Below are 15,585 nucleotides of genomic sequence, written 5' to 3'. Positions count from 1 at the left end.
CTGTATTTGTGTTTGTTTGAATGTGGTTAATTTCAGAGCACTCTTCATATAAAATGCAGTCCTTCCCTCCTTAGTATCTGGCAGCCATAGTTTAACTGTGTAGTGACTGTACTGTACATAACACTTACCATACCCCCACTGTTATTATTTCTCTCTCTCTCTCTCTCTCTCTCTCTCTCTCTCTCTCTCTCTCTCTCTCTCTCTCTCTCTCTGTCTCTCCCTCTGTCTGTCTCTCTCTCTCTCTCTTTGTGTGCAGGACTCTGTTGGAGCAGGTGGAGCACTGGCAGGGCTTCCTGGCCTTAGTCAACATGATCATGTTTTGTACCGGGATCCCTGGCCACTATCCAGTCAACGAGACTACCAGCTCCCTCACACTCACATTTTGGTACACACTACAAGTACGTACTCTGCTTTTCAGTATATTGAAGGGTAGGATTTTAACAATACATATCATTGTGTCGATACATTGATTACAAATTATGCTGATCATTATTCGACTGCATCGATTTGCGAACACACATGCGCAGAATAAATCACTCTGACTTTCACTCAAATCAGTGTGATTTGTTTTGAATTTAATCAATTATTATTCTTAAACAAAGATCTTACCTTGCATATTTTCATAAAATGTACTTCAGTGGGAGAGATCTGGTATGATTATAACAGGGTTATGGTTGTAGCACAGACCTATATTCATATTACACATAAACCAGAAACCTAAAACACTATTAGATGAGAGATGACAGTGGCAAGATTGTTATGTGCTCCGCCAAATTTCAAGGTGAAGGTATGGCAGCATTTTGGCTTCCAAAAGAGAAATGATGACTGGTTAAGAGTTCTGCAGTTCTGCTAATAAAATACTTTGAATCACATTTTTTTAAATAGCAAATAATGTTTAAGTAACTATTGTCTTGTTTGTTTCCATATTTCAGAAAAAAACTTTATCACATGGATATAAAAAATTTGGATAGAAGTGCTGAATCAAATTGTTGAGTGGAATTGAATGGAACTGTTCATGAATTTAATTGCCAGCTTGTAAATTGTGAATCAAATTAAATTTCTGTTACGGCAAACATTTGTACCCTGTTAATGGGCTACTTAACAGGTGCTTGCAGTGATTGTTGCCACCACTGTATCTCTATAGTTGCTTCATTACACTTTCATTAATTCCTGGCATTGAACAGTTTGTTGACATCAGAGACTGCCAAATATGTCACAGGTTAAGTGTGGCCACATGGTAGTGAAGGGTTTCATGCAGTCAGGTCATGGTATAACCGCCCACAGAGGTTTAAACTCCATACCACATTGGAACTGAGGAGACTTCTCAGATGAGGAGTGAAACGTCCTCAAGATTTTGCACAAAGTCCAGCTGCCTTGTAGGTACTTGTAGGTACACAGCAGTGTGTACCTACCTACAAGTAGTGAATAGACCTGATTGGTGTTGAGAGTGGGTGTGGCCCTGGGACGCAGGAACCTGCTGTTGAGTCATCTGTAGGCGTCCGGGGTCAAGTTCAGTGAAATGTGGTGGGAGGTGACCATTTGATATTCCCAGTGACATACCTGCTCTCTCCCACCCGCTTTTCCACCAACATCCAAGCTTGGTTCAGCCATCGATGTTCACTCAGATAGAGAGGGCATTTGATCCCTTGTATTGGTAAATGTAGATGACAAAATGAAGATTGTGATAGCCTAAAAAAAAATTATATTAATTGCTGCCTTACAAAAATCATTGTTTAAATGGAAATCTGCGAGAAGTGCATTATAACATAGCTAACTGACATGTTTCCTTTCTTTGTGATTCTAAATTATTTGTTGCACAACAGCCATAAACTATTGACCAAAAGCCGAGGATACTTGTTTTTCATATGTGGATTGCATGAATCTTCATCTTCTGGTCCCTCTCCCTCCTCTTCCCCCCACCTTCAGGATGAAATCATGTCATTTGAGTTGGACAGGCAGACAGTGTACCTACAGGTCTACAGGCCGGTATATTTCCAGCTGGTGGATGTCCTGCTGCACAAAGCCCAGTTCCCCTCTGACCAGGAGTACGCATCTTGGTCTTCAGATGAGAAAGAACAGTTCAGGATCTACAGGTTTGTTTGTCTGTCTGTGAGTTTTCTGTGAATGCCCATGTCTGCAGTGCATTGTTGTGTGGAAGTGTTTCACTGATCTAAGTGCCTCTGAAATTACTTGTTGACAGGTTGATTGGCCAGCAAATGAGTGTGTTTTTTCCTCTAATACACCCTCACTGAACTGGCAGCTGAGGGCAGAGCCTACTGTCTGGCTGCTGGCCTTATGATAGACAGAACACCGCTAGTTTATACGTGTGTGTGAAATGGAAGAGATTTGAGTCTATCAGATGGATTAACAGATGCGGTTTTAAGATCGCAAGGTAGATGAGCAGACTTTCTCGCCCCTGAAATGTTTGTTTGCCTGTCTGTCCCACAGGGTGGATATCTCAGACACACTCATGTATGTGTATGAGATGCTGGGAGCCGAGCTGCTTAGTAATCTGTATGATAAACTAGGAAGATTGTTGACTAATACAGAGCAGCCCACGTCATGGCAGGTAGGTGAGACATACACACACATGCCCACTCAGATAAACAACATTGGTGATAACAAGCAGTGAGACAAATGTGAAGCATTTTCAGAATGTGTCCACAAGTGTTGAATGGAGCTCTAAAACTGAAAAATAAACACATAAGATTTTAGAAACTAGTCGGTACTTTTTTACAGGATCAGTACTTTACTTTGTCTTGTTTCACATCTTATGCTATTCATGTTTGTCTCCTTGTAAAAACATATTCACCTATAGATCAAATTTACCATACATTTTTACCCCAAAAAATATGCTTCAGGTAACTTAACACAATCACATTTGCTCCATTGTGCATCATCAGAATATCTTAAGTGGTAACAGTTTTTTATGTTTTCTTGTTCCCCTTTTCAAAATTACTGTAATTGATATATTGACCAAGATAAATCTACAAGAGATTTTTAATTTCACAGAGGCCTTCCTGCATTTAAAATTTTTAATTATGATGGGTACATATCATCAGTATGAAGTATTAATTTTTTTTCAGTGATGGCAACATTTTACATTTGAAACCTTGATATTTCGGCCAGCATAGTGTCATTGTGAAACACTACCAAATTAAAATTTGGAGTATTGTTACAACACTAGTCCTTTACGTTCTGATGCTCACACACATCCCCCACTACCCCCCCACCCCCCCACCACCCCCCACCCACCAGCACACAGAGGCATTGCTGTACGGGTTCCAGTCCATAGCAGAAACTATAGATGTGAATTACTCAGACGTCATTCCAGGCCTGATAGGACTCATCCCCAGAATCAACATCAACAACGTCCAGCTGGCGGACACCGTCATGTTCACTATAGGTGAGACACTCGCACACAAGTTTCTGTCTTATTGGAGTTAAAAGTGCATTGGTGCAACTTCCTGGTCTCAGCATTTAGTTAAAAGAACAAGACAAAATGAGACAGAGTACTGTTTCAGCTCAGTAAAACACACCAGTTTAATCTCTCACTAGGTGCTCTAGCAGAATGGCTGGCAGATCACCCAGTGATGCTGAGCAGTGTCCTGCCCTTGGTGCTGCAGGCCTTAGGGAACCCAGACCTTTCTGTTTCTTCTGTCTCCACACTCAAGAAAATCTGTAGGGAGTGCAAATATGACCTGCCACCCTACGCGACCAACATAGTAGCCGTCTCTCAGGTATGTGCACACGTGCTGCCACTTTTTCCACCTAGTTTGTCTGACATCAGCCAGTGGTAATCCATTTAGGACAGTGCTATATTTAAGTTTTAAAATAAGTAAATGTCATTCTGTTTTATGTTCTTTTTTTTCAAAATAGCTACCCTTTGAAATCACTTCACATGTATTATTTTTGTGCAGACTTTGATAGCTAAACTGAGCAAGTTTTGATGTGTTCTCAAAATACAACTATCTCTCTGTCTGTCTTTTTCTCTCTGAAGGAGGTGCTCATAAAGCAGATCCACAAGGTCAGTGTGTGTCCTTTCTCTCTTTCTTTCCCTCTCGCTCTGTTTTGGCACTCAGCTCAAAAGTGACAGTGCTATCTTCATTAGACTCGACGTTGTGAAAGATTTATGTAACATGTTTGCAGCTTGTAGTCTAAGGGTGGTGCAGTGTGTGATGTGAGAAGTGTTTGGGTCATTTGGGCAGAGCTCTTTGTCGATGGCTTTAAGCTGGCTGTGTGTTGGAGCTGCAGCTAAACCTCGGTCTGATCCTCTCTGCCTGCAGACGAGTCAGTGCATGTGGCTGATGCAGGCGTTGGGCTTCCTGCTCTCTGCTCTCCCAGTGGAGGACATCCTGAGAAACCTCCACTCCCTCATCACCCCATACATTCAGCAACTGGAGAAGCTTGCAGACGAGACGGTGCGTATACAGTCAGCATGGTCACAAGCAGACACACACACACACACACACAGTTGGATTCTGGCCATAGGAGCAGGCCTTGTGTCTGTGTGGAGCCTCAGTAATGGAACATTTCTCTGCAGGACCAGATTGGATTTGACCCTGCACCATGGGCTAGTGATTCACAGGGCGTTAGCAAAAAGACACACACACTGTCTTACTCACTCACACATATGCCCCCACCAGAGCAAGAAGAGAAGACCCATGTATTCAGAAAATGAATAAGTGCCTTCATAGGTCATGCATTCACGCATGTGCGTGCACACACAGCCATATAAGAAAATGACTTATCCTGGTTTAAATGTCAGGTCTAATGAAGCCTGGGAGCGCAGACTTTCACACTGGATGCTACAAATACGGAGCTGACATTATCTAAAAATAAAGTGCTTGATATAATCTATGTGGAATGAAGGAGACTTTCTCTCCTGATCCATTGTACCACCATCAGCAAAGGGCCCTGCTTCGGTGAATAAAGATGTCAGTTTAGATGAAGCTTCTCTTATCTCTCTCTTGCTTTCTCTTTACCTTGCTCTATCTGCCCCCCACACTACCCCACCCCCGCACCCATTCTCTCTCATCCCCACTGTCTGTCTTCCTCCTTTTCTTATTGTTTTCTGTCTAGCTTTTTGATGTGTGGCCATTACATCAGACTAGGAAATCAGGATCAGGTGCCACGTCTAGACTCTGACAAATAGTGGCACCTAGTGGGGAGACCTTCAGGTTACCTTACCCACGGGATGGATGACTGTGATGTTGGTGGGGTGCCAAAAATGATGTAGTCGCTATGAGGGGACTTTGCATAATCAGAGAATCACCTTATTACATCAGTTTGATATGCCCATAATACGCACAGTAAAAGACTTTGAATTATGTTCACATTGCGAGTTGTGAGGTTGGATGTGATCCATGACCTTTAAAGCTGAAATCTGTAATTTCCACACCTTGTCGCATCGTGGTGACAGACTATAGCAAATAAGAGGAGCATGTCATGTCTAGTAAAGTGAAAATGTCATAGACCAAACAGCTAATTTAAACACAAAAATATGAAAGTACAGGTAAATATGTTGATGTGACAACAGCACTAGTTAATCTGTCTGTATGTTTGTGTATCCGAGATTGCAACTGGATTGTCTCTGTTTGCTTAATTTGGTTTGTAGTGTAACAGCTCTGTTTTGAACAGACTTTATTGGCACTGTCAGCCGGGACAGATGCAACCTGACAATCTCATTGAAACTTTGGACATTTCTCAATAGCAGAGTATGTAGAGAATCTCATTCACAGCAAATGTCTCTGTTCTAGAGTTGTACTGTTCTCCACCATACACATCATGGATATGAATGACATTATATTAATAAAAATATTGTGGATGGCAGCTTTAAACAATAACAAAGTTTCAGTAGTAGTATATCCAGTACTAACTTGACTAAATGGTGCCTGTTTCTTAACAAATCGCTAAAACTGATGGAGGCCTTGTCCAGTTTTTCTTAAAGAGTGGATGTGTGTAGCAAAAGTGTAAGCGATTAGCTAGGGAGATAGATGTTGAAGAGGCTGTGGCTGTTAGAAGGTATAGCCGACATGTTTCTTTTCTTCATTATCTTTTGTCTCTGTTCCATCACCATGGAGACAGAGTAATGATTAATCGCTAATAATGAAACCTTAATCACTGATGTTACCTGGGGGATGAGCCTGTGTATGTGTTTGTGTGTCTCTGTGTGCATGTGTGTTAGCTGATGTGAAAAGGACCCATGGCCTTTTTCTCTCACGCAACTACGTCCCCGCCCTGCGATTGACTGTCTTTTAGCACCTATTTATGAATTCTTGTTAGCATAGTTAGAATAAAGTCTTGGTCATATATCTACCATGGAAGATAATTTATGTTCTTAAATAGTTAATTGTGGAGTCATTTTTCAAGGCAGACACTAATGCGCTTAATGACGCAAATGGAGATTGAGTTGTACAGCAGCAAATTATTCCTTCACCGAAAGTCATTAGTAAATAACCTTTCCTTTATGTCTGGTATTTCAATCTGTTTTTTTTCTCTCTCCCCTCAGCCTAATCCCTCCAATAAGCTAGCAATCATCCACATCTTGGGGCTGCTCTCCAATCTGTTCACTACGTTGGACATCAGCAAGCAAGACGATGAGTCAGGGGAGGGCTCAGCACCACCTGTCAAAACAACCCCACCCCCACCTGGACCAAACCCGGTCAGGCACCACCGCATATAAATGCAGTAGTTTGAAGTTGTTTTTCCATTTATGGCTTTGATTTTTATCCATTCTGTTACTAATCGTGTGTGTATGTGTATACACACTCCATGTTTTAGGTGGTGGTAGTTTTGCAGCAAGTATTTGCGCTCATACAGACCGTACTAAGCAAGTGGCTCAACGACTCCCAGGTGGTGGAGGTAAGTCTTCAGCATGTGCAGACACAGAGGACAGGTGTGTCTAAAAAATTAGTCCACTTAATTGGATCTTATATTGTGACATTTGAATGTTGCCAAATCTCACATCGTCCCTCAGGCGGTGTGTGCGATCTTTGAGAAGTCAGTGAAGACTCTGCTCCATGACTTTGCTCCCATGGTGTCTCAGCTGAGTGAGATGCTCGGGCAGATGTACAGTACAATACCCCAGGCTTCAGCCCTAGATCTCACGCGACAGGTACACACCCATACACACACATGGCACTTTCACCTTAATATCAAATGCACATGCAATAAAGATTTTAAAGCCATCTAAAAAACTTTGTCAGAATGTGCTGTCTATCAGCTTGTAAGCCTTGCATGGAATAGGACGGGGTGAAAATGAGCCGGTATAAAATCACAATTTCACCTGTAGCAATGTAGTTTTGATTTATATAACTGATTGTGACATTTTTTGTAGCTATGTAATAATATTTTTCAAATCATAATATACTAATCAAAATCAAGAAAAAAATGATAATACAATATGCATTCCATTGTTGTGTTGTCTTGGCTGATAAGTGTTCATGCAGGGTAATGTAGTGATGGTGTTTGATGAGCAGTCTCCATGTTTCAGATGGTGCATATCTTTGCCAGTGAGACAGACCACTTCCCACCCATCAAGGCTCTGTTTGAGCTTGTTACCTCGGTAACGCTCTCCATCTTCCAGCAAGGTAGGGGGTCCATCAGTGGAAGGGCTGTGAATACTGCTGAAATGTGTGTGTTACTGGTGGATCTCTGATTCTCTGTGTTTTTTTGGTTCATGTTTATTTTCAGAGGGTCCAGAGCCCTGTTTTGGTGTAGCAGAGGGAAAGGAAAATACTTTCCTACTTTCTGTGTTTTATGATGGCAAATACTTCCATTCCCTTTTGAGATTGTTTGGTAGATTGTGAAGTGCTATTGCATTTGAGGATTGCAAAACAGCCATGCTAAAATAGCTCAGCCCGGGGGCCACATTTGGAAAATGACAAAGGGTCAGAGATCTGAGGATCTGACACTGTTTTCACAGTCAACTTTAAACATTCACAGTCATTACTCATCAATGTTAAATGAAGCTGCAAACTAGGCCACTTGACATGTTGGAGTTGAAGAAGTTTAAAATTATCTGATCATTTCAGACTCCCTGCTGCTGCTGCACTGATCATTGATCAAATAAATTTCAGACCATAATCCCCTGCTTTAAAATTATGCAATACACAAGTTAGAAAGTTTTCTGTATTGATCTGCTTTGTCTCCTGAAAGCCTCTTTGTAAAGATATTTTTTCACAGAGTTTACAAAGTTGTGGAGTAAATTGCTTTTTGAAAAGTTTTAGCCGCAAGAAAATTTCTTATGTAAATTTTCTTCTGGCATTTCTTTTGGTGACGTGTCCCATCAGAAGTTTCCTCATGGACTGCAAGTGGCTCCCGGGCCAGACTCTTGGTTTGACTGTCAATCGGCATAAGATGGGCATAAAGAACATGATGATACATCTGCTGAAAATGTGACTTAGGATATTTGTACTAGTTCTGTCTGCCTCTCCTCCCCACCTTTTGTTGTCCCCTTCTTCCCCTCATCCTGTCCTGCTTTGACTGGTTAAGTCACGGCTGCCTGTCCTCCTGCCTCTTAACTCTTTCTTTTCTGAGCAGGTGCCCTTTAACTGTGTAGTAGCTCTGTGACCACCAGCTTATTCAGTTGGCTGCCACATAACAAAGCAGGGGAAGCCAACTTAAGATGGCTTCGATGAGAGTTGGTCTCTGCATTACAGCCCTCTGAATAAGCCCTGTACTCTCTTGAGGGGTTGTGTGTGGATGATGGCTGGAGGGGGTGTGGAGCAGGAAACTTGTTTGGAGTGTGGGAACGGCTAAAGCTGGGCGCGCACTACAGGAATTGATCTAGCTTTACTCCAAAATTGCCGTTTGAATCCGCCCAAGATTGACTTTGTAACCCATCAGAGAAATCCAGGCATGTTTGAAATTTGTGACTCTGAAAACGGATTCTTGAAAGACTTTGTGGTTCATATTGGAATTGTGTGTTTAACTGTACATGTCTTGAAATCTGTCACATACTAAAAGTCTTGTAGTCTGTGTCCAGCATAAGGGGAGGGTGTGATCTCAGATCCTGTACTGATGTTTGAGCAGGATTTCGTTCTGATGGCTATGGGTTCATCTTTTTAAGGGAAGGGGATCTTTTTGACCAGTTCTGAATGGACCCTTGACCGTAACCTCTTCCCCTGAGGCACTTATGTGCACCTGAGAGGAAACATGGGGGTTGTTAGTTGACCGCAGGGGTAGCCACTGTGGTGCCTTGGGGTAACGGGTAAGGGGGTTCATTCGGGTTTGGTGCCCCCTTTTTCTCCAAACTGTCACAGTAACAGAGGTGCCTCCTGGGTTCCCACTCCAAACCCACTTTTGTTTTTTTAGGTTGGTTCTTTTTCTCTCGTTACTTCTTTCTTTTTTCTCTCCAAATGGACCCATGTCTTTGTCTTCTGCCTGTTTTTTATTTTTTATTTTATTTTTTTCCGTTTGTTCTCTGTTTTTCCGAGACTCTGCCAAAGCTTCATATGCCTCCCCCTTTTCTCCCCTTTGTTCCTTACTCACGTGTGAATTATTTCAATGAGATATTTTGAGTTCTTTTATTTCCACATGACTGTTGAATCTATTCAGTTGCTGTTTGTATATTATTCTTATTCTCTTATGATTTCTTAAGTTTCATCTTTATTATATTTTAGGACCCAGGGATCATCCTGATATTGTTGATTCATTTATGCAACTCCAAGCTCAGGTGTGTTTTTGGTTTCTTATTTCATTCACTTTGGGTTTCTCTCTCTCTTTCTCTCTCTACTTTCTCTCTGTTTCTCTCTCTTTTTCTCCCTCTACCTCTTTCTGTTCTTTGTTACTGGGTCCTAGGGTGACCCGTCACATAGGCAAGGCCCTGGAATGAAACTTCAGGGGAATGTTTGAATAAGAGACTCGAGTCTCTCCTCAAACGCTCTCGATTCTAACAAAGTCACCATGCCACCCTCAAGCCGTGTGTCCTTATTCCATGACAATATTAACAAGATAATGCAGACTTTTCATTTTACATACAGACTCATTTTATTCAATACCAATATTTCATCAGTGTGTGTAAGATACAATTAGCATGAACATTTGCTGATTATATTGTCTGTTAGCTGTAGTAACTGCATACTCACTCTCTATTCGGTAAATCAGCTGATCAGACTTAAAGGAATACTGCAATGTTTTGGGCAAGCTACACTTTTTCCAACTTACTCTGACCGAGACAAGATATTTGATACAACTTTCACCTCTGTACGTCTAGTGGTTTGGTCCACTGGGTAGCATTTGGTGTTATCTTGGCGTAAAAATTCCCATAGACTTGAAGTCTATGGGAGTCGTTAGCCTGGCTCTGTCAAAGTGAAAAAATAAACCTGACAGCAGCTATAAAGCTGTTTTATTTGCGCCATGTGTCATGTGCATTTGAAATACATGTCTTGGAATTGAAAAAAAAAATGAGAGTCATTTTAGGAAAAGGTCATTTGTGCAGGATCTTCCTCTACCCTCAGATCACTGCGATAGAAGGAAGGATAAATGTGTTCAGCGGTTACAGTTCAACCATCTAACTTCTCCTGAAAGTACTCTCATTTTCTCTGACATTAGTGTGGTGGAGTGAAAGCCTTGTATGTTCAGCTGTCAGCATTTCAAGAACTGAGACAAACAGACTTTTTTTTATTATTATTATTATTTTGTTAAACCTTGATGATGATACATTTTTGACATGATCCAACAGGCTTTGACAGGGTGCCAAAAACCCAAGAGGTCAGAGGTTTCTCTCTCCAGCTGTGAAGAAGTGTGTAATCCTCCAGTTGAACATGACAGTGACTTAGCAATTTTTAACCTGTATTAAGAGATTTGCAGAATCACGTGTTAGATTCTTCAGTTCATTGAACTGCATAATTGTATAAAGTATCATTTAACTGTAATTTTCAAATAATAGTTCCAGATGTCTTTGAGCTGTCATTTTGTGAGAGATTTTAGTCAGTATTTTCTGTTTGTACTGACAGCACAGTCTCATTTCACAATAATTCCATATCATTATTTCATCACAAAATGATTAAAAGTTGATAAACAATGATATTGAATTATTTCTCAGATCTACATGCTACTTAGAAAATTGAAAATTGAATGCATGTGTCAATTTTAGATTAAAATCATGGATGGCATCTTAGAAATGTACCTACAATCAGGCTCCTCAATTCCTTTGACTGCCTTTCCTTTGTTCTAAACTCAGTATTCGAGCTCATTTGTTTCTTGGAAAAAAGATCCACTTACATGGACCCCAGATGAAGTGTTGTAGTTGATAGGGAGCCCTTGGAAAGAGAACATAACAGCATCAGCATGAGATCTGCGTCCTGGTTGGTTGATGGCCCCAGGTGACTGGTTAGTCTCTGAGCCCAGTCCTCTTCTGAAGTCATTCCAGCCCAGAGCCAATCAAAGCCCAAATGAATTAATATTCAACTAATATTAATCAGTTCAGACAAATTGGCTGATGGCTCTTCTGTTTTATATTTTTGTCTCCCTTCTTCATTCCTCCTCCTTTGTTTTTCTATCTTTGGATAGATCTGACCTTCATCTCTCTCCCTCTCCCTCTCTCCCTCTCTCCTCTCCTCCATCCTGAATGATTTCATTATTATGAGATGAGTTGTATTTCTCTTTATCTGCACATGTTAATTACTTACAGACTTCTTTTGCATATTCAATCCAGTCAATCAAAACAAGGAAAAGTAATGTTTTAAATGAATTGATTTCAAGAAACAAAGCCAAAACCATCATTGCCTTTAGTTTGACTTAAGTTTCCAATGATTTTGAATGTTTGATTTTTTGCAGTTTGTTTGTTATACCTGCTGAGTTCTGCATTGGAGGATCTCTGTATGAGTTTGGATATAGTTTCTCCTAGACAGACGGCGAGAGTAGTATAGCCTGGTAGGCAGATCTGTTCTCAGTCTTTTGTTGCTGTCAGATCCGGCTACCAGGCTGAGTGGGTATTTTGGAGATCAGTATTTTGAAGGAACATATGAATTGGAATGTGGGGAAGCAAATACTCCTGGGTTACGCCAACCAAAATATACTCTATTTCATACTTTCATCTGCCTCCTAGGCCCTCAAACGGAAGCCCGATTTGTTCTTGTCTGAGAGTCTTGACGTGAAAGCAGTGTTCCACTGTGGTAAGTTGGCACATCATTTGGACACACACACACACACACACACACACACACACACACACACACACACACACACACACACACACACACACACACACACACACACACACACAACTACACACTGTATTGGATATTTTGTTTCACTGCCTGTAAAACATGCAGTTTGTCAGTATATGAAGTACAAAGTGTGAATGTTTGACATTATCCTTTGGATGTTGGTATGTCTCCTGATCACCTCGCCTCCCTCTCTCCTCCCTCCAGGAGTTCTGTCACTCAAATTTCCTGAGGCTCCAACAGTCAAGTCCACATGCTTGTTCTTTGTGAGCACACACAGATATATATATATTTGCATACACACAAAACACTGCAGAGATATACATATAATTAAAAAGAAGGACATTTGATTTCCCTGGTGCTGATTGTCTTTCTGTCTGCTTTAGACGGAGTTGTTACCCCACTGCTCAGATGTGCCCCCAGTGGCCAGGGTGGTGCAGGAGGATGGCAAACTGTTGGTGCAGGCTGTGCTAGAGGTGAGCATCAAATAATAACCATATACCATCACAGGTTGTAATATTTCACTGCTGCTGTAGTTTGATATTTTTTCACACACCAAACTTCCTTACGCTCTTGCCCTTGTTCTTCCTCTCTGCTTAGTATTTTTATTATGTCCCCGATGTACAATGTCACTCCACTCTGTCTCCAGGGGATTGGGGGTGGAGCTTCGCGGAGTCTGATGGACCAGTTTGCAGAAGTGCTGTTCTGTCTGAACAAGCACTGCTTCGCTCTGCTGTCTGTGTGGCTGAAGGAGGCACTGCAGCCCCCAGGATTCCCCTCTTCTCGGGTCACGGCTGAACAGAAAGACACTTTCTCCCAGCAGATACTCAGGTGACATATTCGCTCAGAAAAACATGCACAGAATAGGCCTTCATGCTTGCTCAATTGTTTAGGGGGTTGTCTGCTAATGAAATCATTTCACTTGGCTCACCACATAATTTTTGCCATAAGCTTGTTAATTATGTCTTTTCCCTGTCTTTTTTTGTCCCCCTTTTCCTCTGCTTCCTCCATCCTGCAGAGAGCGAGTGAACAAGCGGAGGGTGAAGGACATAGTGAAGGAGTTCACGTTGGTGTGCAGAGGGCTCCATGGTACAGAGTATGCAGCTGAATACTGAAACTCTACCTTTGAACTTTGACCTAACCGTGACCTCTGCCCTCCATGCAAAACAGCTGGATGCCCCAACAACAGTTTTCACCAACCCCGACACTGAAGATTTCATTAAATGATTGTAATGATACCCGCCCTGCTACAGGAGAAGATGTGGAACCATTCCAGTGCAAACCTGCCATCGGATTTACAGACGAACAGCAAAACTACATCCACAGTGGCTTTAGGGAGGCTGCCTTCTCTGCTCCGATTATTTTCTCTTTTTCTTTTATAGATTTCTCTTTTTTTCTGTCTCTCTCTCTCCTCACTTGAGGTTCCTTAGACTTATGTTTTATGTATTAAAGAGCTGTGAGCAGCACTCCCAGCATGCTCTCTGTTCATGCTTCTTTTATTTTTCTATTTTCTTCTGCCTTTCTAGATCTTCCGTGGCTCCTAGGTTGTTTCCTGGTGATTAGCATCCATATGAAATGGTAGTGGTATCGTACGTAGCTAGTTGACATATTTTTCGAATGAAATCAAATTAATTATATAAATGTATATGTATACATATATAGAAAGATGGGGTTGTCAGTCCTGCTGCTGCTAATGGGAAAAAGAGAAGGGCGGATGTCAGGAGGGGATTCTGCAGGCAAAAAGACATTTATACAACACCATATAAACACCAACTCATGCCCCCTGCGCTCTCTGCATTTGCCAAATTTTTGTGAAACATTTTGTGAACTTCTTTTCCCCTTATATTTGCCTTTATGGGGCATGAGTGGAGAAAGAAAACTACAGACCACATACTGGACTAAAATCAGTCTGCTCTCTTGCCCAGCCCTGTATCTCGGGCTGTACCTCATGTACATACAGTACCACCCAGTCTTACTGTAGTGTCCCCTGGATGTAAAAGTGTGTTTTTTATGTAGTGGTCCCTTAGGGAGAGCAGGACTGCTTAGGGAGACGTTGGAGAGAAAAGGAAGTACAGTAGTTGGCAGGGAGAAAGGGGCACAAGAATGAAATGGAGAAGGGAATAGAGTGCTTGGAGGGATTAATCATCCCCACGTTGGACTGCATAGTTACTGTAATCGTGCAAAATTATTAATCAAGTTGTGCATATTAACAGTTATTACTGAACACTTCTGTGTATTTGAGTGAATGCGTGTGTACATACCCGTATGTTTGAGAGGTGTGTGTGCACAGATGTATCTTTTTCCACTTGTTCAGTGCACTTATATTGGACCTACACATGCATAACTTCCTCCTATCTTTTAAACGGAGCCCCATCCATTTGTCGACACCACACTTATTTAGGCTGCTCTTTTCTTACAGACTGACCAGGCATGCCCAGAATCTCACCTCCACTGCTCACTGAAATCACAGCCATCCATTAACCTCCTTATCATCTTGAATGACCAACCAGTGGTAGTCATTGACTAGACTAATCTATCACTGTTACGATTTGTCAAACTGCACACCAACTGCTCTTAACTGATGCTTGTGAACAAGCTACCTGAATCCTTTCACCTGTCGGGGTGACTGCCTTGGAGAGGACCAAGAAGGATTAGAGAGCCCTGGAACAAAATATAAGAGAGATAATGCACATTTGGAATAAAAAAAAAAAAAATAACTGGCATCCTATACCCATTCGTTATAGTCAATATTGACAAAGTGATGTGACGGCTGCCCGTACACACCAAGCAGCAGCATCTAGAAGACTGTCTAGTGAATCAGCAGGAATGGTATAACACACAGCATCAAAATGTACTTTGTGGTCTCCGATAATGTTATCTCAGTCTAATCCTTCTGTCTTATCCGAGGTGCCTGCAGACATGTAGCATGTATGTGTTTTGTGGGGGTTTGGGGTTCAGGGGACAGAGAAACTCAATGTGTGTGACACTGTAGAAGGACTTGATGTACGGTGAGACTCGAGGCGGGATGCAGCTGTGAAATCAGCTGTCCTACCCCCAAGTCTGTTTTTAACTGTGATGGATTGGACATTAAAAATGATCCTGTGTCTATATATGGTCTCATTATGAGAGCAATGTGTGAAAAAAAAAAAAAAAAAAAGTTTGTCACTGTTGAGGAAAAAGAGTAGTAGGTGGAGGAGGGGAGGGAGGTATGAAATGTACATTGTTTCTTTTTGTACCTTGCTTTAATTTATTAAATATATCTAAGACTGCACTTGTTGTCTTGTGTGTTTTGTGTGAGGCACTGTTATCACAGTCTAGTTCCTGAGCATCTGTTTTTGAAAGCTTTTATTCTCTCGGCATACTCTGGTGTGCGAAACAAAAGGGAAAGGAAGACGCGCAAGTCGTGACTCAC

At 41.6% G+C, this 15,585-nt stretch overlaps 1 protein-coding gene across 2 annotated transcripts in view; it reads left to right on the top strand.

The window, feature by feature from the left end:
• Positions 1–15,357, top strand: part of LOC115357732 (importin-13-like) — a 29,699-nt gene extending 14,342 nt beyond the window's left edge. For both annotated transcript variants that reach the window (XM_030049377.1, XM_030049378.1), the window contains exons 7-23: positions 257–398; positions 1,927–2,093; positions 2,449–2,569; positions 3,259–3,406; positions 3,559–3,740; positions 4,001–4,027; positions 4,287–4,421; positions 6,512–6,664; positions 6,784–6,864; positions 6,980–7,117; positions 7,496–7,592; positions 9,627–9,679; positions 12,056–12,122; positions 12,381–12,439; positions 12,560–12,649; positions 12,823–13,004; positions 13,192–15,357. In XM_030049377.1, the coding sequence (XP_029905237.1) occupies positions 257–398; positions 1,927–2,093; positions 2,449–2,569; positions 3,259–3,406; positions 3,559–3,740; positions 4,001–4,027; positions 4,287–4,421; positions 6,512–6,664; positions 6,784–6,864; positions 6,980–7,117; positions 7,496–7,592; positions 9,627–9,679; positions 12,056–12,122; positions 12,381–12,439; positions 12,560–12,649; positions 12,823–13,004; positions 13,192–13,288 (1,939 nt within the window). In that variant the 3' untranslated portion in view covers positions 13,289–15,357. The remainder of the gene's footprint in view (positions 1–256; positions 399–1,926; positions 2,094–2,448; positions 2,570–3,258; positions 3,407–3,558; positions 3,741–4,000; positions 4,028–4,286; positions 4,422–6,511; positions 6,665–6,783; positions 6,865–6,979; positions 7,118–7,495; positions 7,593–9,626; positions 9,680–12,055; positions 12,123–12,380; positions 12,440–12,559; positions 12,650–12,822; positions 13,005–13,191) is intronic.
• The last annotated feature ends 228 nt before the right edge of the window (positions 15,358–15,585 follow it).

Source organism: Myripristis murdjan, chromosome 4 (genome assembly GCF_902150065.1).
Source record: "Myripristis murdjan chromosome 4, fMyrMur1.1, whole genome shotgun sequence".
Classification (NCBI taxonomy): Eukaryota; Metazoa; Chordata; class Actinopteri; order Holocentriformes; family Holocentridae; genus Myripristis; species Myripristis murdjan.
Note: the sequence above shows the minus strand (reverse complement) of the source record. Positions and strands in the feature narration are given on the sequence as shown.